The sequence below is a fragment of the Numida meleagris genome, chromosome 1 (assembly GCF_002078875.1).
Source record: "Numida meleagris isolate 19003 breed g44 Domestic line chromosome 1, NumMel1.0, whole genome shotgun sequence".
Classification (NCBI taxonomy): domain Eukaryota; kingdom Metazoa; phylum Chordata; class Aves; order Galliformes; family Numididae; genus Numida; species Numida meleagris.
Window position 1 is genome coordinate 170,743,904 of NC_034409.1, and position 23,665 is coordinate 170,767,568.

Here is a 23,665-nt window from a genome sequence, read left to right on the forward strand (position 1 = left end):
TATTTTGGAAACATGATTTACAGGCTTTAAAAAAAATTACCCTTGGTTTTGCACGTTCATATTGGATCAGCATTGTCCATCACGTAGTCTAAGCGTATGGGATTCATGCATCCTGATGGGTTCCTTTTCATAGCAGACACATTCAGTGCTTTTTTAAATAATAAACTCTGGGCCCTGGTATGTAGATGTAAGAGATCCTTCAAGGAATATTTTTTTATTTTTTTTTAATGGCTCTTTTGGAGGCAGTAAATATACCTGCTTTGAATTGCGAATGGGTAAGTTTGTGTGCACATGGCGGGGTAGGTTTGAAGTGTTAAGCGGGAAACCGGCATACTGTATCCAAAGCTGGGCACCAGCTCCTGCTGACAGCTGAGCTGTAGCAGAACTCCTCTTAAGTAATAGAAAAATAGCCCCGTAAAAAGTTAAGAGTACTGAAACACGCTCACTGTGATTAATATAAGTTCCTTGTTTGGTTGGTACAGCTTCCCACTCTTTAAAATATATATGTTATTTATATATTTATATATACATATTCATTTATTTAAAATATTCATAAATTTTGTTCGGTGGGAGCAGGGGAAGAGACATTACAGTTTCTGACATGTCATCCTTCCAATCTGCCGGTGACATCCAGACACTCTCCTAGAGGGATCTGGGGGCCTGATACAAATTCTACTTTTGAAACCCTCCTGCTTACTGTTAAATAAGTCTGCCAAAAAGGTCATACAGACACAGAAAGGAAAAAGCACCGTAGAAGGGAGGAATACTGGAAGTAAACAAGTTTCAGTCTACCAAGTGACAGTTAAGAATATCAGGAGAGCTTTCAGAATACAGTTCAAATAGTTTAAAAATAAAATGTTTGATTGTGCTATGTCTTTAATTAAGTGCAAAAAATAAGAACCTCCTTCATCTGCAATTTGAGTTTTTATGTTGTATTCAAGTGGGAAATTGTACCTATGAAATACCTAGCTTTAGATAAGGAAAAAATAATCCTTCACATTGCTCTACTGCACATGGAAATTTCATGTTAACTGTGCTATGGATACAAGAATGCTAGATCAACTTATAATACCTTGAATATGATACATACATTTTTCTTAGAAAATCAGTCATTTCTTGAGGGTACCAAAGCTTGAACGAGCCTACAGTCTGAATTACAGCTTCACTTCGAAAGCAGCTGTTAGGAACTAGCAGAGGTTGGTTAGATGCAAGTTTACCACTAACTACCATATAGAGAAGTCTGGGTCCCTCGATCCCTCAAAGAAGAAAAACAACCTCATGAGTGATTATTACTTTGGCTGTTCGAATTTATCTCTTTTGCAAGCTGTGTAAATCCTGAATTGCATAATTGAAAAAGTTATCATTTCCCTGTGTAAGATCTCTTTTAAATCAATTGTCTAACGATACAGTGCAGGATATAGAACTGTGGATAAGTAGCAGATTTGCATACATTTTCTATTGTTCCTTTCCAGATGAAGCAGTTCATAAATAATGTGGATCTTAAGTGTCAGTTTAGTGCAGCATCTGAATTTGCAAAGAAAACAGTTTCATCATTTCTCTTTCTGCATATGGAATTCCACTGGCTTCTGATCTTTCAGCAAGAAGACTGAAGATTTGATGTTTCTCCATGAAGTATTTTTTTGCCAGCCCTGCAGTGATTACATGAAAACTTTTTCCCCCTCTCAACTGGCTGGGCCAAAAAATGTAAGCAATTAAACAAAGGAAAATCAAAAACATTTTTCGCTGGATAGAGTTGGGAGATAGAGTTTCAGTGTAACCCTTTGCTTCTCCCTAAATTGACTGGTAAAAAAACCTGAGTTTGTCTCCCGAAATTTACATCCGGATATTTTTCTACACCAACTTTTCTCTGCTTAACCTTTTGTTTTCTGGAGAGGTACCATTTTTTTGTATTACTTTTTGCTTAACACAGCTACGTATTACAGGTATCTGGGGAGTCTAAGTCCTACCTGCACTGTACTATTGTCTTTATTTTACTGTTAACCATGATGATCTTAGGCTAAGGAGCTGCCTCAGGAATTCATGACAGCTGCCTCGCAAAGGTTATTTATAACCTGACTGAACACTAGGATGGGTTCCAAAAGAGGTGAGCTTGGTTGCTCAGCTGGTTTTTTTTGGCTTTGATTTTATTTACCCTTACTGATTTGAACTTTTAGCTTGAGCGTATTACTGACACACATCACTTTTTCTCTTCCCAGGTTTTTTCCGTTCTGTAGAGTTCTTGGGAATAGGGAAAAACTTAGGAAGCATTGTTTAAATACATTAATAATTCCCTTATCCTGGGCCTCATTCCTGAATTTACACGTTTTTTACTAATTTTAATCTTCATTAATGTCACTGCTAAAAGAGCATAACTCTGCATGAGTTCCAAATGAAGCTTTACACCTGTGTGCATTTCTGTTACTCACATTTCATCCAGATGCTTCCTTTGTGCTGTGAAAATACAAAGGAATCTATTGTTGAGAGAGCTTCTAGGCTCCATATGTGCTAATAAAGGTTTTGAGAAGTTTGGAAAATATAATGCAGTGTTTGGTTTTTAAGATTCAGGAATCTGAATTGCATAATCAAACTTCCTTAGGCATACTTGTTTAAGTTTCCTTTTGCAATTGCTGATTCTGATAGTCCACAAGAATGATTCCTGCTGTTGAGTTGAAATGTGGTTTTAAGATTAATTTAGGACAAAGGTGAGTATGGGGAGAGAAAAATTGCAATAACATTTATTTTACTGCCTTTTTTCATGGATTTAGCACAATTTCCACTGAGATACAAGCTATTCACAAAACAGTTGCTAAATAAATCTCCCAGTGAGACATGGATGAAACTCTAGAGCTCTAATGTTTCCATTCACATCAATGAGATGTGTGGTGTGTTGGCCATCTGTTATATAAGCCTGAATAGGATCTGAAGTCCTTACACCAAAGACCTGATTTTTTTATGCCATCGCTTTTACGGAGGTGTGCCGTAAAACTGAGCATGTGCTGGCAACCTGTGCAAACGAACCCCTTTAAATCTGTGTAAAAGTGATGACATTTCAAGCACCTCAGCATGTCTTAAAATTAAAACAGCTAATTGCATTAAGGTCTGTGTGTTGAAGAGATTATACTCTTGCTTAGAGTTTGTTTTTCCCCCCATCTGTAATATCCCTAATGGGGTCCACAGCTGTGACAGCAACAGTGTGCACGACAGACTGCCTCACGATTGGCAAGCCAACTGGAAGGAACACCAAGACCCACAAGGATTGCTGGACCCGGAGGGCTTTCAGCTTGTGAGAACAACGAGCTAATTAAAATCTAAATAAACGAAATGTCCTTCTAGCTTAAGTAAAGATAAATAAATAAGTACCTGCGTGTTGTTCCAGGGGGCTGAATAAAGACTAAAATACTCGTGTGTCATGTTTACCTTGCAATGTCTCTTTTAATTGCGAAAGGTCCATGAGTAGACGTGCTGAATACATGCAAATGTAGAGTTCCTGCTTTCTTTTCGTCTGTTGTTTTAATAGGAGAGGTTCAGCAAAGGTAATGAAATATATGCTTTCTTAATATTTTCCACTTTGTTTAAAAATGAAGTTTTAGAAACCCAGTGTGTGTATTTATCTGCTGTCTTAGCTGCTGTGCTCTTGCTATGGGTGAGCCACGCTGCTCACACGCTTGTGCTTGCACACAGCTCCTACTGAAGGTGCTCTGTGTGTTGGTGGCAGACCAATGGTACAGTGCGTACACTTATTTCTGTCATTTTAGCATTCACACACTTACAGAGTGCTGCAAAGATAGCGGCAATAATAATAATAAAAAAGAAATAGGGGCACTTAAGAATCGATCTCATACTGATGATTTATTTTCTTTAAATTTTCCTTGGACACATATGTTTATTAAACCTGGGCTGAATGCATATTTAGGGAACTATACCTGAGATACTTAGAAGTGAGTTTAATTATGTCACTTGTGTGTAGGCCATAAAGACTGTTTGTTACAAGCACAACACCTGCTGAAGTGCTTTGCTGAAATGGGACCTAGGGGTCTCACTGCGGAAGGACTGAGTTGCAGTACTCAGCTAAACCAGAGCTTGAGGATCCTTGAGAAACTGGGTCCCCAGATAGAAATCTGGCTCCATGTAGGTACCCGTTCTGAAAAAATGCAGCCACCAAGTTTTGTCTGGGTTTAACATCTCCCATTCTCACAAAACAGAACACTGAGTGTGAGAATCTGTAAGGAAGCACTGAACTGCCAAAGAAAGCTGCATAGGGATGCAGGCAGCAGTGCTGCCATCGACTGGAAAATGCAATTTCACCACTTAAAATGCAAAATCTGAATAGAATGCTTCGATATTCTGTTGAAAATCTGGCCCTAACGTTTTTTGTGTGGTAGCCTTTAAATGTAAAGATTCATTCCTGATTGATTGTGTTTGTAACAAATACTGAACACTGTAATTCCTTTAGGAAAATGCTGTGGAATGGAAAAAAGAAGTAAGAAATTGGATGTCTGGTCTATGAAAGCAAACAGAAACAGCAGAATGAGTAGAGAAAACATGTTTCTTCTGCTAATTTTACAAGCAGGAGTGTAAAGTAAACAATTCTCTATGATTATGTGTGTAGAAACAATGAGTTCGAGTATGACTTCTCCATCTCTGAGGGTTCATAGCATTTTCCTGTTTCCTTGATCCTCATCTGCTCATTTATTCAAAAATGAACCAGAGGTAAGTTGTTACTGAGATGCGTAGCAGAATTTAACACAGGAATAGCACATACATAAACATGTCCTAATCATGAGATGAGGGCTGCTGCTATGTCTTAGTGAACTACGTAAAATCAGTCTGTTGTCAAGAGGCAGCAAAAATAGTCCAAAAAGTGATTAATGCAATTTTTAATTCTAGTCAAAGTTCAGAAGAAATGTTTGGATGGATGAAAAGAACGAGCTGGGCTTGATTAAAAGAAAAAAAAAACAAAAACAGGCCAATAATCTTTCAGTAGATGGGCTGTGCAAGCTCTCAGGATTATTTAGTGAAAAACAGGCTGAGTCCAGCCTTTGTCTAAATCATCTGACCTTAATCTACTGTGAGAGAAATTAGAAGTAAGTCTTTTCAAAATGATCTCAGCACACTGGCCAGCTTCTAACATTGCTAACTCATTCACCCTGGCTCTGTGCTCTGCAAAATACTCAGCTGCTGCGCTGTTAGTTGTTCTTGCCGCAGTCGTCTGCTGTGCTGCACGGCAGCAGATGGGGTGGGTCTGAAGGAACTGTGTTGCATTTGTAAAGTAGATTGACGCCCTGATTTGGGGCATCTAGATGCCTTGCAAACAGAGACACTGTTCCGTGGTGTTAGTTGCACGTGGTACAGGCTACAATTTGTGTAATACAGAGTGCAGCACTCTGTAACCTTTCAGCATGCGAATGATGTGAAGCCAAGAAAGTTTTAGCTTTGGAAATCCTCTGAATACTTCTAACTCAAGTTGTAACACAAGCACCTGAAGAAGGGCTCCTTTTTGCTCGAAAGGACCATGGCTGCATTTGTACGATAGTTTTGCAGCACAGGATAAAAATTTGGGGTGACATCAAGTCTGTCTTGTGTCTCTGTATAGTTTCATCCATCCAGATGTGAGATGAAACAGTCTTCCTGAAGTATATACCTAGATTTTGTAGTAACCAATGGATAGAGGTGGTTTCCCCCATGTGATCCTGCCTGCTGTATTTTTGTCATCCATCCGGGTGGGTTGAGGTTGCCTGGAGGTGTACAGAGACCTTCCTCCCCCCATTAGTTACATAGCACACTTGGACACTCAGTGTACAAGGGCTTGACACCAAGGTGCAGACTCATGCCTCAAGGTGACTATATCCAATTGCTTTATTTTCAAAAAATCAAACATTATTCACCCTGATATTTTATTTTCTCCATAATTTTTTTGTAATGATTTCTCCTTTCTAGAACACAATTGGAGAGGATTTCACCAGAGGGGGATTTTAAAAATGAGGAATTGTTCCCATAACAAAAAGCCAACTTCAGTCGAAACAGATGTTTGTCCTTTGATGCCTGCTAGGTTAATGATTGCTGAGAAAACAGTTCCCTGCCTGCAGAGGGCACGCAGCTCCTCAGTTTTCCCCGCAGAAAATGTGTGTAGAGTAGGGAGAATCTAATGAACAACAGAAAAGCACTGATACACAGAATTAGGGATGCCTACATTTAAATGGGGCACCAAGGGTTTAACTTCAGTGGAAAGAATGGGCAAATATCTGCATATCGGTCTGCAAAAGTAAATGGATGCTTTACATACAGAACACCTGGGACATCCTGTGGGTATTGGTGCTCCTTAACAATCATCTGTTTTCATTTGTGTCTCTCCATTTCCAGAGCTCCCAACACAGTGGCTCCTCTACCTCATTAGCATCCACCAAAGTTTGCAGCTCTATGGATGAAAATGATGGACCTGCAGAAGGTAACATTTGAAGGCTGACATTTCAAAGCATTCAGTGTAGTGATAACAGCAGCTGAGTAGGAAATGAGTCATCCTTCCCGCCGGAGAAAGTGGGAGCATCACAGGCTGGATGAATCCCAGTTAGGCTCATCAGCCTTGACAGCAGTTCAGGTTCACTCCAGACCACATCTGATCTGAACATCTCTGTTCAGAGGTGTTTCTGGTACAGGATACTCTAGTTCTGCAGGTGACCCCAATGCTGACTAGCTTCTTTCAGTATGTTTTTGTCTCATCTGTGATTGTCCTAAAGAGCACATGATAATCTTGGGCCTTTGCTGAGCAATGGCTAGTCCCTTAGGGCTTTGACCAAGCTGGATGAGGCAGAGTGTCTGCTCTAGTACTGCCGGTTCATATACACTTGTAAGTGTGTATGGTGTTGTCTGACAGTAACTCTTCATGCTGCCTATGAGTTCAGGCAAACTCAGCGCCCATGTAACATTCGCTTTTAATACTAAACTGGAACAAAGAACAGAAAAATACATAGTTAAAAGGCTTCAAGAGTGTAAATTCAAGTCACATTTCTAAGTTGCTTTTTTGTACATTTATATAGTAGCTTGTATCAGCTGCAATTTACTGCCAGCTTTTAGAGGCATGTTAGGTATTTGTAACACGCTATTTCAAATACAGTTTAAAATAATGGTACATGAATGAGCACTAAAACACATGAAACTACAAACTTTTCTTATGCTTAGGCACTGTGTAATGCAATTTTACCTAAACATCTGGTACCCAGGTTGCATGTGAGGTAGTATTATTGAGAACATTTGTTTAAAACCTAAATATTTAATATTGGGGGAGGGGAAGGGCTAGCACTTAGCACATGAGGAGTTTTATGGATGTCTCAGTTTACAGGATGTAATAAAATAAGTGCTTGAGTGTTGGACTTCTTTGGTACATATATTTAATCATGCTGTGTCAAGGAGTTCCAAACCTTTTTGGAGGCTGGTCTGCGCTTGTGCAGTTCACAGAGGCCTTTTCATAATTAAAAAAATACAATTTTGGTTTTGTCCTGGGGGCATATTGCAATGGGAATGGTAAACTATGTAACACTGGAATGGTGGTATGTTTGAGCCCCCAGAAGTCTTATTTTTCCTTACTGTATCTGTGTGAAACCTGTTGAGTATATACAATGTCAGCAGCATGGTTTCACTGTACAGTAAGTGAGATACTGACTCTGAATGGTTTCCAGGCTCCTAGACCATAGCCTTAAAACGCATGTTATGTGCAACATCTGTGTTTCCTTCACTAACAATAAAAATGTACTAATGATTCTTTCAGAAGTGTTGGAGGAAGGTTTCCAGGTTCCAGCATCAATAGCAGAACGATATAAAGTTGGAAGAACTATAGGAGATGGAAATTTTGCTATTGTGAAGGAGTGTATAGAAAGGTGAGAAGGATAATTTGCTTATTACTGTAAAAGCAATCATTAATGTCATGACTTTTCTAGATCATGTCTTTATTTGTAGAATATAGGACGTGTGGAATAAGGTAATGTCTCAATGTCAGATGGAAAAACTAGACTAATGCTCTCATGTGAAAAGAGAGTGAGTCCAAGGACAATCTATAAATTTAAATTTTTGTGGGTTTTGTGTTTTTTTTTCTTCTGCACACAACATAGTTTTACCAGTTCTTTGTGTTATATTTTTCCCGCTTCACTGAAATGGCATCTTTTCTTGCACAATATTCTTGCAACTTGCCATTTGTGGTAGGCTGATGAAACATTTTACATCTAGGAGCATTCTGTAAAGATGTTAGGAAGCTTTGTGTGCAGTTGAGTGGTTATGGAAAGCACAAAAAGCTGGCTTCAGAATTGTCTATTCTGACATCTGATGCTGGAGAGTAACCTCTTGCATGTCTTTGATAGAATGTGCATCTATCTCCTGCTTCTTTTGTAGTGAGGTCAACATCTAACTTCTAATTTCTTCAGTGCCCTTTAGTTAGAAGGGGAGAACAGTTGCCCTTGAAGACCAACTGTTAGACTAATTTTAAACATCCACTCTAGGTTAGAGAAGTCACAAGTCACTTCTAATGTCTGCGTTGCTGAAAGTGGCCAGGTTGACCGGCTCAGGTGTCAGTTACTAAATTTGTACAGGTGAATCTTGCCCACTGTGTTTGAACTGGGTCAAACCAGCATTTTGAGTGTAAAAAAGAAGAGAACAAAAGACAGAAATGCTGAGTAGAACTGCAAGTGTTTCTTGGTGGTATTGTTAAATAAATAGAGAATATGGGGTTTAAAAGTCAGAAGATAGCTGTATGTGAAGAGATTTTTAGATTGTTCATGTTAGATGGTAGCAGTGCAGAGAAGGCCAATAAAACCAAAACACCCACAAAACAGCCGGAGCTGGAAATGTATGAAAGAAAGAACCATAGAGATGTTCAGTTCAGATAATGAAATTCCATGAATGAAATTTTATGTCTGCATTTATCATATCCTAGACTTACAGAAGTCTGTAGACTCTCCTTTGGGCTCAAAGAAAAACCTTTCGCCACAAATGTGATTTTAATCCTAGAGACAAAGTCAAGAGTAGATCTCATGGCAGATGATGATAAATTACCTTCACTTGGAAAAAGACAGGTCCCAGTCTGTATATGAGAGTGTCTGGCAAGTTGGAGATTGTTAAGGTGGCACTCAGGGGAACGGGAAAAGTATCAGCCTGCAGTGTGCTTGTGGGATTCTGTGTGCATTAGGCTTCAAAGGAATAGCACTGTGAGGTGTTAAGCAAGTAGGAATGGGTTCTGTTACACATCTCCACTGATCCCATGGATACAACTACTCCAGAGCTGTGTGAGCTGGTTAGCCACTAAAGACACTTGAAATGCGTTCACAGGCATTTTCCTCCTACTGTGAACAGTGCAAACAGAAACCAAAGATGATCTTCAAAATATTCATTGTGGCGATTTCTACATTCCATTCCATGCATTCTTTATGGCCCTGAATGTGCACAGATGCACACAATCATAAATAATGCACTCACAAAAGTAACGAAGATAGATTTTTGCTTTTAGCGCAATGGAAACCTCTGTGAACTTCGAGCCTTTCAGCAAAAGGCTGGGAAGTGCCGCCCAGAGCCTTGCTATGAACTGTAGGCCCAATGCTGTGTGCTGTGCTAGTGCTGTGGTTCCAGACTCTAATCCAGTTGGAATTAATGTGTTTTGTACTTCATGTGCACCTTTAATCGTTCAGCTTAAGTAACAGGTGAGAGGTGATATGCCCATTTCACTTGGCTTTCTGGCACTGCCATGCATGTTTTTTGTCAGACCTGTAAGTTATGGAGGTTCCTGGGCTGCTGACAGCGCGTGGTTCTGCAGCTTTTAGGGGAAAGGATTTGCATTATCTTCACTTTAATTTTCTTTTTACCAAAACAAAGAGCAGTCAGAGTTGTCATCTGCTCATTACATATCTGCTCCATCATATGCACAATTTGTCCTGTGGTGTTTTTATATGTGCTCATTTTTAACTTTCAGATACTTCCAAATTCTGACATTTCCTCACTAGCTCATATTTCTCAGTGTTTTTGAGTACACGTAGTCTCCCATGGCCAACAAAAACCATCAATTTCCTTTCTCGTGACAGAAAGGAAGCATTCCTGGGGCAACCAAGGAGTTTGAAAGACTCTCCTACTGAAAGAGAGCGTATTTTATCTGAGTTTGAACCGCAGATATCTTAATTTCTAATATTACTTCTCCTTTCATTCCCCAAAAATAGTGTAGATAGCTCTGCCTGTCCTTTCTCTGACTTGGGTGCGTAGCCACCAAGCACCAACAAATGGAATTAAGACCTCTAGTAGGGAAGTACAGAAGTTTTAAATTTTTCTTTGCTCAAACCATGTTGTATTCCTTTTCCAAGTCCTAAACAGCAGCATCCACTGTGATTCTTTTTGCAGTCATTTAACTGATTTCTTAAGACATCAGCGTACAAACTGTCTTTGCACTCCACTGACCGCAAAACTTGAACAGCTATGATATGTTTGTTTTTTTTATGCTCTTTGCTGCTGTCCTCATGGGCCCTTAAATTCATGCCTACATCATTGCCAGAAGATACCTCCATGCTTAAATACTGGGCAATGAAAATGCCCAGTCATTTTGGTAATGCAGTGCTTTCAGTTCAGGACTCACTTGTATGTCCTGCTTGACAAGCCGTGTACAATTTCATACATGTTCAATTCTCCATTTAACTTACATATCAATTTAAGGAATCAATTTAACTATTTTTTTACTAAATGAAAAATGAAAAATCGTAGAACTGGGGAATGCTTGGGATTGGAGGAGACCTTCCAAATCATCCAGTTCCACACCCTCGCCATGGGCAGGAACATTACCCACAGAGCAGGTTTCCCAAAGCCCCGTCCAACCTGGCCTTGAACACCTTCAGGGGTGGGACATCCACAGCTTCTTGAGGCAACCTGTGACAGAGCCTCATTGCCCTTATAGTGAAGAATTTCTTCCTAATATCTAATCTAAATCTCCCCTCTTGTAGTTTAAAGCCATTAACTTTTGTTTTATCACTATATTCCCTGATAAATAAAACCTCATAATCTCAGAAGGTCATTTTTTAATTTCTTTTTTTTGTCCAAACATGCATCTAAGGGCAATGTAAATAGACTTAGGCAAAGTGTTTTGATTTTTATTACAAAAGTGTTTCAGTAACAGCTTTTTCCCATATTGCCTGCTATCCATTTAACCTAATAGTGAAACTAGATCTTGTGAACAGAGCTTCTTGTTTTCAAACTTACAGCCTTATATTAGGTTTATAACTTGATAAAGAAATGGAAATGGATTCTATGAACTTGTCTATAAGCTTTGTTTTCTATGCTAGTATACTATAATAAATACGTATGTAATAGTGATAAATATTATGTGGTTTCCAAAAAAACACCACCCAAAAGGAAATGTGTTCTTAACCTGAATTAATTCTCTATAATTTCTTATTGTCACCAGAACCTTTCGTATTCTATCTCATAAACATCATATTTAACTCTGCTAGATAACATGTATTTACTGAATACATTAGTGCAAGGATTTACTCTTTTATCTTAGCAGTTATGAGTGCAGATGCGCAATGTGAAAAAATCAAGTATTTTCAGCACTCATATTTTTTGTTTTATGGAGAGCAAAACCTTCCATTTTTCAGAAGACTGAGATCTTTGGATAATATCAAGTTTTATATAACTGCAGAAGAAAGATCAGAAACGCCTACAAAATGAAAAAATGAAGATTTTGTTTCAAAAGTATTGAAATGTCTTCATTAAAAAAATCAGATCTGAGCTTCTTTTTTTGATAAAACAAGTAGTTGAACAAAATTCTTTCCTAGACCTAGTCATTAATAATGTGCTCAATGACAAATAAAAGCTTGACTTAGAAAAATATTCAGTGATTGAACTTAACTTTTTTTTTTCTTTTCTCTTTCCTCAGATCAACTGGTAGAGAATATGCTCTGAAAATAATCAAAAAAAGTAAATGTAGAGGAAAAGTAAGTATAAAATTTTGAATGAGACCAAAACATATATATTTTTTTTCAATAAACATTTTATGAGAGATTGGTTTGGGAAGCTGTTCATGTTTATCTTCTTCCTGGCAAGAGTTAGAATCTTCTTGGCTGAAGCCTTTGCCAGCCAGCCATCTTGAGACTCTTAGGGTATCAGTATAAAAGGCTTGAAGGTGCCTTTCAAGATGCATGTGTTGATTTCATTTGGGATGGTTGTGTGTGGGTATGCTCACTCCCCTTGCTCTTGACCTCTGTAACTGTTTCTTAATCCCAGATACTATAGAAAACAACAAAATAATATTACTAATTTTAAAAACACCAACCAATATCACCAGGTTAATCAAACTGATGTCGGCTTTATATGAAATTAATCTGTTCCCTTTAAAAATTTTATAACAAAAAGTTATCTGAGAAAATGCAATCACATTACTAAATGGAACAATTTTGCATTGGAGAAAAAGATTTAAAAGCTTCCATGCTATCCTTTTTTCTGTGTCAGAAATATGTCTCTTCTTGCATTTCATTTTCTGTGTTCTATTCTCTGTTCTTTTTTCAGTTATCACACTGATGTTGTTTCTAGTCTTGTTTCTTCTGTATTGCCAGATGCAGTATCTATAACCTTTTTACAAAACTCTGAAGAATCCACACAGGTCCCAGTTCTCTTTGCATTTTCCACTGTACATGGAAGTGAAAGGTTTCCCCATCGATCTGTAGTCACTGAAAATTTATTTTGTGTGGCAGGAGCACATGATCCAGAATGAGGTGTCCATTTTAAGACGAGTCAAGCATCCCAATATTGTACTTCTGATTGAGGAGATGGACATGCCAACTGAGTTGTACCTTGTCATGGAACTTGTAAAGGTGAGTGTTTTGGAGTTAAGCTGCTTACTAAAAATTGTATTAACCATATTCAGAAATTATACTGGTACTAAAGCTTAGTCAAAATCATTGCATTGTGTAATGATGCATATAATGCATGGGTCTTCTCCAGTGCCCTACTGAAAGATGTGTAACCAGTAGTCAAATATTTTTTATAGCTTTGAAATACATTCACATCTAGCTGTCAGCCATGCTCAGAAATGCCCTATGAACAGTACTTTGGAAATGACCAGTTTTACCTACTCCTCCAAAAGTATTCTCTTTTAAAAGTTCCCTCTTAAGCAAAAGGCATCTGCCATGGGGTAAACTGAAAGTACCCCCACTCTGATTAGGTGTAAATACAAGATTTCAAAATTCAATATTCTTTGATAAAATAGAGTTTACTTAAATTTTATGGATCTATGCTTAGTATAGGCAATATTACTTGACTGTTTTCTCCACTGATTTGTATTAACACATTGTCAGGTTAGTGTCCTTGATAATAACCTAAATTTCAGCTGCAGGAAGGGGGAAGTGAAGGAGAAGAACCTATTTAAAGCATGTCTCTGTTCTGAAAAGTTACTTTGTGAATGCAGTATTTTATATTTAGAGCCCTTTTTATTTCTTCATTGTAACTTCCAGATTTCATGCATTTATTTTATTCTCTGTTGGAATTATTTATTCAAACTAGATTATGAAACTCCATCCAGGTCATCTCTTGCCCCTATACTGTCAACAATGCGATGTATGAAGACTGAATTTAGCTTTTGGTTCTGATACTAATACACCAGTATGTCACTGTGCATAAAAGGTGGTGAAATATTTTTGAGTAGATTATCCAAATGAGGACAGAAAATAACTGAGGACATGTTGTTCTCCATACTTACTTTAACACAATACACCTGTTTTTCACATTCATAATGGAAATAGCAATCCTTCTTCCTTCCTCAGCTATTTGAGAAGGAAATCTTTCTAGCATCCACTCCTCCTGTGTCTTGATCAGCAAGTTCTCCTGGGGCAGTCTTTCAGGCCTACACCTGGGAAATCTACTGATTTAAGTGTTTAAGGAAAGTATTACAATAAGGAAGCCCTTGCTGTGCAGCAGCATTTCTGTGCAGGCCTGGTGTCTAAGCATGCTCAGTGCATGAGAGCAAGACAGGCACTCTGAACCCTGGGACATGGATCACTTCCACTTGAATTAAAAGCATGATCACCTTCAGTAGGCATCCTCTGTATCTGTGTTGAGAAATGGGCACCAACAGAGGTGGTGAGAGAAGGAGATTTTGGCAAGCAGGGTTGCTCTCTGCAGTGCTTTGCATTGGTTGTAGGTGGAGATTAGGGATGCTCTTAATGTAGGCCCCTCATTGCGATGTTAGGTAGGATGATCCCAGGTCCAAGTGTTACTTCAGGAACTTCTTGAGTAGGAGAGAAAAGAGAAGTAAAAGTATTTTATTTGGTTTCTTCTCTCTTGTGCTGTCTGGCAGCAGCAATGGCACTGCCAGGTTTCCAGTGCAGTGCTGCACTTCCCTGCTCTCTGCAAAGCTGCTGTGCTGCCAGGCAAGGGGCCGTCAGGTGGGGCCCACAGGTGGATGGCCGCAGATTAGCCCTTTCTTTGCAACAGGCTGAGAAAGCCTTGTTATCCTTAGGAAGCTCTGGTTACGCTCCACAGCTCAGGAGGTGGCAATGTTGTCCTCATAGGTTTGAGCCTTTCTAAGGCCTGCTTGTCCTGAGCGGTGCTGTGGAGCTTATGGTCCAGCTAACCCTGCTGTCAGCCGCCTCCAAGCTCTGAGGAAGCACACTGGCGTATGCTGGTGGCAAGGAATGGACGGGGTACTCAGCGTCCCTGTTTAGTCTCTGTTGGAGAGGTTAAAACCTAATAAAAAAGCAAAATGCTTATACTCTTATACTGTGAAAGCCTCTCTGCAGCCATTCCCAGAAGAATTTTCCCACCTTCTTCATAGGTGCAGCCCTCTAACACAGTTGGGAGCACAATGCAAAATAGCACAGCTGGTATTAACCATCTAACACTATTTTAATCATAATTATTGCTCTTTTATATGGTAACTGGGCTCACTGGGATCCATGCTACTGTATGGTTTTTACCAGTGTCCATGACAACTTGCATCTTCGAGGGTACCTCAAGTACTCTTGCACAACGCTGTAATCTAGTGTAGCCACCCCTTCAGCCTCTATCAATCAATCTTTCATCTTGGCCCCTTGAGATGTGCTAAGAAGTAAAAGCTGTGCCTTGTCTAACATGCCAAGACTTAAGCACATAGCCAGTTTTATGGGTGCAACCTGCTGTGCTATTCATGCTTGAAAAATGTTCAAACTGTAGTCTCCAGCGAATTTTTAATCAAAGTCCTGCTCAGCTTAATAAGAGAGGAAGAGACCAAAAACTCTTGCAAAATAACTAGCCTAAAAGATTTATATAAAGAAAACCATCCATTATTTTCTGGAAAAATCTGTTTTCTTGCACTCTTTCTTCTTTGCTCTTCAGGGTTGCTGAAAATAATAAGATATCTATAGTCCTAGTTATGCAGTAGAAGGGCTTAGTAGACATTATATAGTTCGTGTATCCTAGAGAGCATTGTTCTCATGTTCTTTACTTTTATGTGGAATAATAGAAGAAATTGAGAAGAAATATCCCACTCCTGGGAAGTTTGCTTTCTATGAAGCAAACATCTATTCCTTAATATTTAATTGAGAAAAAAAAAAGCCTTGCTATATTCTATGGGCACCAGGGAAGGTATTTCTGGGAAGACATTAATTGTTAATTCACCAATTGCTGACTGTTACCATTTCATAGTATGCACTGTTAGAACTGATTAACCATCTGTTATTGACTGACTTTTGAAGAGCTGAATTTAAATCAAACTCACAATCAGGAAAAAAATCCAAGGAGAAAAGGCTCGATATTGCAGAGCACGGTTTCAGTTAATGCCACCCTGTATTAATTGGTAGTAACATACTTGACATAAGTGACTGCTGCAAATACCGCCCTCACCTCGTGGCAGTTAGGCCATTCATTGCTTTGTAAAGTGTAAGAAAAAGCACTTCATAAATACAAATATAAACACATTGCAAGTGGTGCTTGTAAAAGGAAGCAAAGACCTGGCTTCTGGCACATTGCCTTTTTACACAGCGAAACAAAATTGTTATTCAAACCTAACAGGGGTTTGGCCAATTTAACAAGCAAGATTTATTACAGAGTTTCCTTTACTGCTCCAGGATATGATTTCACTTTTGCAGAAAAAAAAAAAAAAGAGAGATTATATCATTTACATAACAAGGTAATAAATAAATAATTGGTTACTGTACTTCCAAGTATACTTCCTCATGTGCACAGATGATAAAAATGGCATTCAGATGTGCTGGTCTGATTTCACTCCTGAACACAGGATTTAAGGCTGAAATGTCAGCCTGAGCTCACCCCTTGTGCCTGAATAAATGATAGGGACCCGCTGTGTGAATCAGCTAAGCAGAACCTTGCAGGGTAAAGTGCTCTTCAGGGACAGGGAAGTCTGAAAAACATTCCGCCTGATACAGCTGTCAGCTGTGTTAACTCTTTCCAGAATATCATCTCTCTTTTAACTGTAGAACCTCACAGGCTTAAAGTACAGTCTTTTCTTTCCAGACTACTAAGTAGGTGACTTACTGGAGAAAACGATTCTGCTTCAGATTTGCTTGGCTGCCTGTTGATGAACTCTGCGTCTCCTCTTTTCTGGAGTTTGGGTTCTCCTTGCACATGAATGTTTGTTCTTTTTCTTCTGACTTCACACCAAAATTTTCCCTTCTCTTTCTAAGTTTCAGCTTCTTTCCTTCTTGCCCTTCACATCTCAGATCGTTTTCTTTGTTTTGAGACAGATCCTTTGCTGATGTTATGGACACTTCTGCTGAGCATCTGGAACATATTAGATAAGACCAAAGATCTGTCTAATCCACGACCCCATGTTAAAAAGCAGCTGGTACAGGGGCTTCACAGGAAGGAGCCTAGGGAAGATGGATTATTTATCCCACATATTTTGCCACATGCTGATATCTAATACTTAGGGATCAGGTAATGCCATGAAGTACATGGTGTTGTACTTTTGCCAAATATTTGGCCTTTCTCTCTAATCTTCTGTCTGGCTTAACTTGCCCTTTTCTTCCTCCTTTTCCTTCACACTATGTACCTTGATGTATCTTCATCCATCACCAGCCAGAGCAGGAGATTCTGATATGGTCCAGATTTGACCATGTTTGGCTGCAAGCACTTTCCAAAGCTGGAGTTTGGCATCTACAGTGGGAATAAACTTGCACTGGCAGTCTTCAGCTGCATCTCAACAATGCTGATTTTTCAGTAGTTCTGATTTTTTATTTTGTGTTGTTTTTAAGTAATATCTGTTTTCCCAGATTCAAGCCTTTAGTGGTTGCCTTTTCCTACTTTTTTCTTCGTAGCCTTGATTTCTGGAAACATTATTTTTCATTTCTCCTTGTTCCTTCTTTCTCTGAGTGAAAGCAGTGTTTTACTAACCTGCAGCTGAGCCTTAAAAAAACCACCAAATATCTCGAGGCTATTGATAAAATCATGAGAGCTGGCAAAAGCTGTGACTTTTTTGTTGCCTTCAGAAAGTATCTTCCATTTCTTCACAATGCAGTTTCCTGTGGTGTATTTTTTCTCCTGATGTGACTGCAGCAGCATTTTTTGCATTGTTTTTGCAGAAGTATCCTTTCCCTATTCTTTTTGTTGGTGGTGGTGGTGGTGTTGGCCCATGTTTCCCTTATGCTGGTGTTTTGGTTTTGGCCAAAGGCTAGGAGTAATGCTTCTCAAAAGATATTTGCTTTTTCCATCACACTTTCACCTCAATCTCTTCTTTAAACTTTTTTTTTTTCAGTCTTTCTCCAAACACTCACATGTTCTTCTTCCTGCTTGCCATCTCAGCCCTGGCAAAGTAATCCAACTCTGATGGCTGCCTCAAGTCCTGCTTTGTGCACTTCTGCTTAGTATTCCTTCATTTCTTCTTCTTTTTCCCTTATTTTTCTTTCACTGGCAGTGACTTTCAGCTGAATTGGACAGCATGTTGACCTGGAAATGGCACAAGTTGTCATCTGTATTTGTAGCTAAGGTGAATTACTGATGTTAATCCTAAAATGTTTTCCAGTATGATTTTGCCATATATACTGGAGAGTTCTTCAGTATTAGCTGCAAGAACATCTCACTACCAAAAAGCTCGCATCTTGTGCAGAGAAAGTCCTTTCTAAAATGCACATTTTGAAAGACTTATGGTATGAAAATGGACTTTCAAAATTGGCTAACAGAAATGGCAGGTACCTGATTTGAGTTTTATTCAGAGTTTCTTCATCTTTCTGGGGCTTGGTCAAGCTTTACACAAAAATGTGATGTCAGCCTGTTTGTAGTTATAATAAAAATGGCAAGAGCTGGTATGCAGCATCATGACAGACAGGTATGTAGGCATGCCAGAAATTTGCAACAGGGACCCAGAACACAAAGGTTGTCAAGTGCTGGACATGTTACAGAAACAGCAGCAAGTGGGAATGGTTTGTAGTGAAGACTCCAGCCTCATGGCTGTCCAACTGAGCAGTGGCAAATGGTGCTGAAGTAGTGATATGTTCAGCCGCTGTCATGGGAGATGGCATACACAAAGCAAGAAAACCGGTGCTCCTCCTTCGTCTTTCTCCTCCACAAATGATACTCCTTGATGTTCCCTCAATTTTTTCAGTCATTTCACAAATAATGTTACTTATATGCTATGGTCATTTTCCTCCAGGGAGGAGATCTTTTTGATGCTATTACTTCTACCAACAAATACACAGAGCGGGATGCCAGTGGGATGCTTTACAATCTGGCCAGCGCCATCAAATATCTTCACAGCCTGAACATCGTTCACAGGGATATCAAGCCAGAGAACCTCCTGGTAAGTGAAAATTCAGTTTTCAGTGTTGTTGATAACTTGGGAGTGTGTGAGAGAAAGTCTGCATTTTTCTCTCGTTCCAGACACACCCCAAATTTATTTCAGGCTTTTAAGTCATTTAGTTTTAATCTTAGCATTGCGAAGCTCTCCTAAGATTAACAGCTGTCACAGAAAAGCCATTAACATCAGCTGGTATGTCTAGACCATTCCCCAGGACACAGCAACAGAATGATTTTAGTGATCTCTAGAAGTGAAGTTTTAGTGAGCTGCTGTGTAATTTCAGACTTCACATAAATACAAAGGATTGGTGTCTCCGATAGAGCACTCCACATGTCTGCAGCTGCTTAAGCAATTAGCAGCAGCTCAGTTTCACCAAGATTGTATAAGTGTTGTGCCCAAATCATGTGCTATGTCAGAGCAGAACCAGGAAGATACTTCCAAGTCCTTCTCTCCCAAATAATCCTATAGAACGCTAGAGACATTTCTTAAAATAAACAGCCTATATTTTCCTTTTCCTCACTGAATTTGTATGAGCCCTATCCACTGAAGACAATGAAAACAATATCCTGACTCTTAGTCCTCCTGGGGTTTTTGTTTTCTTGCATGCAGCAGTTGTATTCTCCAGCTGACTTCATTTCATTTCTTCCAATAAATTAATTTCTCCTAATTACTGCTGACATGTTCCAGTATGAAGATATCCCGATTCTTCTACAACCATAGAACAATGTTAACAAGACCTAGCATGTCAGTTCTCTCATCTGTGTGCTGTCTGCCATGCATTTAGTACTGCTCGATACTGAAGAGGTTTTATTGGAAAGCTGACTCAGGTCGATCTTCACAAAATTCCAGGGAATTAAATTCTTGTAGTTGAGGCTCCTCTAGCGATACGTACCTCCATAGTTCTGGCTGAGGAAGTAGTCTGGCCTAAATTTGCAGAAACTGCTAAAAACTTGTACAGAAATCTAATTAGAAATCAATGGTTGATATTCCTTTTGCAGTCCTTGGTGTACACAGGTGGGTGCATGCAGAAGTTATGGCAATCACATGCCAGGATTCATTAATGCTTTGACATGGGATGTGCAGTAGTGACTTGGTCTAGAGGATTGTCTTGAGATGTCTCTAAATTCCTGACAGCAGTAGAATGAAGCTTATGGGAAAGAGAGAAAAGTTGACAGGAGGTGGATGTAGCAGAGAGAGAATAAAATCTTCCAGCCCAGCCATCTCTGGAAATACCTGGATAATCATGTTGTTTTGCACTGTAGCCAAGTTTCTTATGAGTGATTTTTCCTGTGTTGTATGTATCTAGAGGTACTACATTGCAATTGATACCGAGCAGTAAGTATGCAGTACTTCACTCTTTAGAGCATCCTAACCATAAAAGCCAACATTTGACTAACAAATTATATTAATTCTCTAAGGTTTATCTTTGAAAGAAATGAATTGTTTTGGAAGAGAGCTTTTGAACCAGTCTTAGCTGGGTTCTGACCCTGTCTCTGGCATCGACTATCCATGGCCTTATGTGTTTCTTAGGTCCTACTTTGACCTTCTTACCTGCTAAATGGAATGGGTACTTCTTGTATCACCAGACTGCCATTAGGGTTATTTTCCTGGAATTTATAAAGCACTTCTAAGCTGACCTAAGAAGTCAGCATCCAAGATTTTAGGGTATGCTGATTATCTGTGATTTTTTACCAACATGCACATTTTTTATTCTCTAGAGAGTGCCTTCCATGCTTTAATTGGAACATTTTTCATAATTGCTGCTATTTAGCACGTTTATTTTGTCAAGTCATGGGATGTCTTTATAGCCATATAATAAACCCTAGAGAACAACTTCTCTGGCTGTTGCCATCTGCAGTGATCACAAGAGCAGCTTAGAAAATACTGACAGTCTTTATAGTAATAGGATACATATGGTGGCACACAATTATGTGTGGCTGCATTCAATTAGTGTTGTACAATTACACAGTTTTACTGCTTAGTTAAAACAGTGAAAGCACTACATAGAGGGTAATTTGCACTAATTCCCATTTCTTTAATTGCCCTTTGGTATTTAAATGCAGTAGAACATATATAGCATTTGTTCTGAGTAACACGAGCATTAAATTATCTTTCACATTCTTTGACTGGCAAGGAACATACCGCAGCTTCAAGATGGGATCCTTTTTATATGGAGTTGCAACAGGGTAAGGAAAAGGTACTTTATTCAGTTTTACAAGTCAGCTGAAGTAGTGAAGTAGTTTTCCAAGGAAAGTAGTCCCTGAAAACAGGTGGAGTGAAACACCAGAAAATGCACAGTTGTTAAATATTGCCAAACAAGCCTTTTCCGTAAGTAATTTCTGGTATATTTAAGTAGCAGTCTGTTAATGGAGGAAACTTAGAGACGATCAGTAGGTCAGCACAACTCAGAGGAGTCTTTATAACAGCATGAAATATAATATGAGATGCTAATTAGACTGAATTCAGCGCTTAATGTCTAAGTGAACACTTTACATTTTTCAGCAAGTGAATATTTAAAGCTCTAGTCTCTAGCCTTTAATTAAAACTGTTGTTGAAATTAGATTTATTATAGCCATTTCAAGGAGCACTTTCTTTAGTTTCAGGAACCAGATGTATTTAACAATCTGTGTTTTTAATAAAACCATAATAGCTTTTTTCCCTGTGCTTTTCTCTAAGCCTATCTTTCTTCTGGTTTAGCAGCAGAGAAATGTGAATCTGTATCAAATTGTTGGTCCTTTTAAAGATCTAATATTATTGTTGAAAATAACATATGAAAAGGAAAGAATTCTGTGTATTCTGAATGTCAGCTTGTGACTGTGTCACATGGTAGTGGTGATTCAGGATAGGGAGGGGGTTCCTCTCAAACCCCCAGATGACTAACAATAACAAAGGAGAAGCTTGGCTATGGGATTTTATTTTCTTTTACTTTATTTTATAATATAGCCAAATAATTCATTTTTGCACTAAGTGAACCATTCAAGGGTCCACTGCAGAAAGCACTGAATTATTTAAGAAAAAAATCCAGGATTTTGCTCTGCAAACACTTGTAGATTTCTCTGTCTGATTTCTGACGTAGGACTGACTGTTTGAGATGGGTATTAAGGGTGACGTTTTTGATCATGAAATGTGGTATCTTCTCATTTTCTCAGGCATTACTGCTGATTGTTTTCATGGCATCACTGTGGAAAAGCCAGACTGTATGGAGCTTTAATTTGGGTTGCAAAATAATAGTGTGATCTATCTATGCTTTAAGAAGCACTCCTGAGGCTGTTTCCACTTTTTAAGGTGTTGTTATGGTAGATAGCATTAACATGCATTGTAGACAGTTTCAAAATGGGCAGCAAGAACCCAAAGTAGTAGCTGGATTAAAGAAAGATTTGTAGTGCAATGAATCATTTAAGTAAGTTTTAGTCTTTATTTTAAGCATTTTTTGCATGTTTTCATTGTTTGCAAGTTTGGGTTTGTTCTTTTGCATTGAGTTAGATTTTCAAATTGTGTATTTTTTTTACTGAAGTTTCTAGTTTTTCTTGTTTCTTAATCTCCCTTTGCACCCATGAAAACCCCCAAATATCGTGTTCTGTAAAGACCATGTGTGTTTTAAGACAGGATTTTTAGATGTACTCCTTATCAACCCAGCCTATGTCCATTGATGATGGTGGGAGCATGGAGACTGGTGTTAAGCAGTCATCCAAGGAGAGGACTGTTTCTAGGTGAAGCAGTCCAGCTAGGTGTGCGTCTCGTGACTTCAGTACACAGAGAAGCATCTGTTGTTGCTATCAGTTGTGTTGTTGCTCACTGTTGTGTCATCTAAGCAGATGAAAGCCCGGTGTGAGCCTTTAAGCTCTTTGTAAGTAAAACTCAAAAACTCAAAACACCTACACTGTGAATTGGCTGTCTGTTGGAAGTTAACTTAGTGGAAGGTCAGACCTTTGCTTTTGAACTTTAGTTTTTAGTGAGAGGAAATACATCCTTTGTTAGCCAGGTAGCAAGGTATGTCTTTCCCAAACATCATGGCAAATTGTCCTATTTGTCTGAATTTTCAAAACACGCTGGTAAGTATGCTGTATGCATGGAAGAGAATGAAGACTGTAAATTAAAAGGAATATTTCAGGCAGTTAATAAATGATATAGTAGTTGCCTTGGTAGAGCTCTTCTAAGCATTTGAATTTTATTCCTGATTTAGGTATATGAACACCAAGATGGAAGCAAGTCCCTGAAGTTAGGGGACTTTGGCCTAGCAACCATTGTGGATGGACCTCTATACACTGTTTGTGGGACCCCAACATATGTAGCTCCAGAAATCATTGCTGAAACTGGGTAAATCACTTCTAGTGAGGATTCGTTGATCTTTTTGCAAGTAGAGTGTGTTCTTGACATTGTGCCAGATAGGAGTTCTTGCGGCTAGGATTTCTATCATACCTCATAGGACAGTTTAGTTGGAAGGGACTATCTTCCCCAAACCAGCTCAAAGCAGTGCTGAATTTGCATTTAGAGCAGGTTGCTCTGTTGTAAGTCTCAAACTTCTCAACACTAAGTTACTAACCAGCCAATTGCACGTACAATAAAAGTAACTCTCACACTGACTCCAGAGATTGTTAGATACTGTTTACTTAAGTTTATTTTGTTATCAAACACTGTCCTTTTCTTTGTTCTGTTGGTAAATATCTGCTGGTTTGAGCAGCCTGTGGTCATCTTTTCATCTTTGCAGGCTTGCTGTTGGTAGAGGTCATTGTCTAGCTAAGCAATACAGCATAATGTCTTTTGGACATTTACAAATTCTTATCTGATGTAGTTTTAAGACATAAATGAAAAAAAAGAAGGAAAGCAAAATTAAATAGGTCACTAGATAGGATATAGTGAAAGTACAGCTAAGAATGTGTAAGACGTTTTTAAGAACTCTGAAAATGTTTCCTCTATTCTTGT

General features: G+C 38.7%; 1 protein-coding gene across 4 annotated transcripts in view; it reads left to right on the forward strand.

The window, feature by feature from the left end:
• DCLK1 (doublecortin like kinase 1) overlaps positions 1–23,665 on the forward strand; it is a 239,558-nt gene that overhangs the window by 188,621 nt on the left and 27,272 nt on the right. For all 4 annotated transcript variants that reach the window (XM_021377782.1, XM_021377773.1, XM_021377801.1 and 1 more), the window contains 6 exons: positions 6,361–6,445; positions 7,763–7,871; positions 11,897–11,954; positions 12,711–12,830; positions 18,599–18,745; positions 22,926–23,059. In XM_021377782.1, coding sequence (XP_021233457.1) covers positions 6,361–6,445; positions 7,763–7,871; positions 11,897–11,954; positions 12,711–12,830; positions 18,599–18,745; positions 22,926–23,059 — 653 coding nt within the window. The remainder of the gene's footprint in view (positions 1–6,360; positions 6,446–7,762; positions 7,872–11,896; positions 11,955–12,710; positions 12,831–18,598; positions 18,746–22,925; positions 23,060–23,665) is intronic.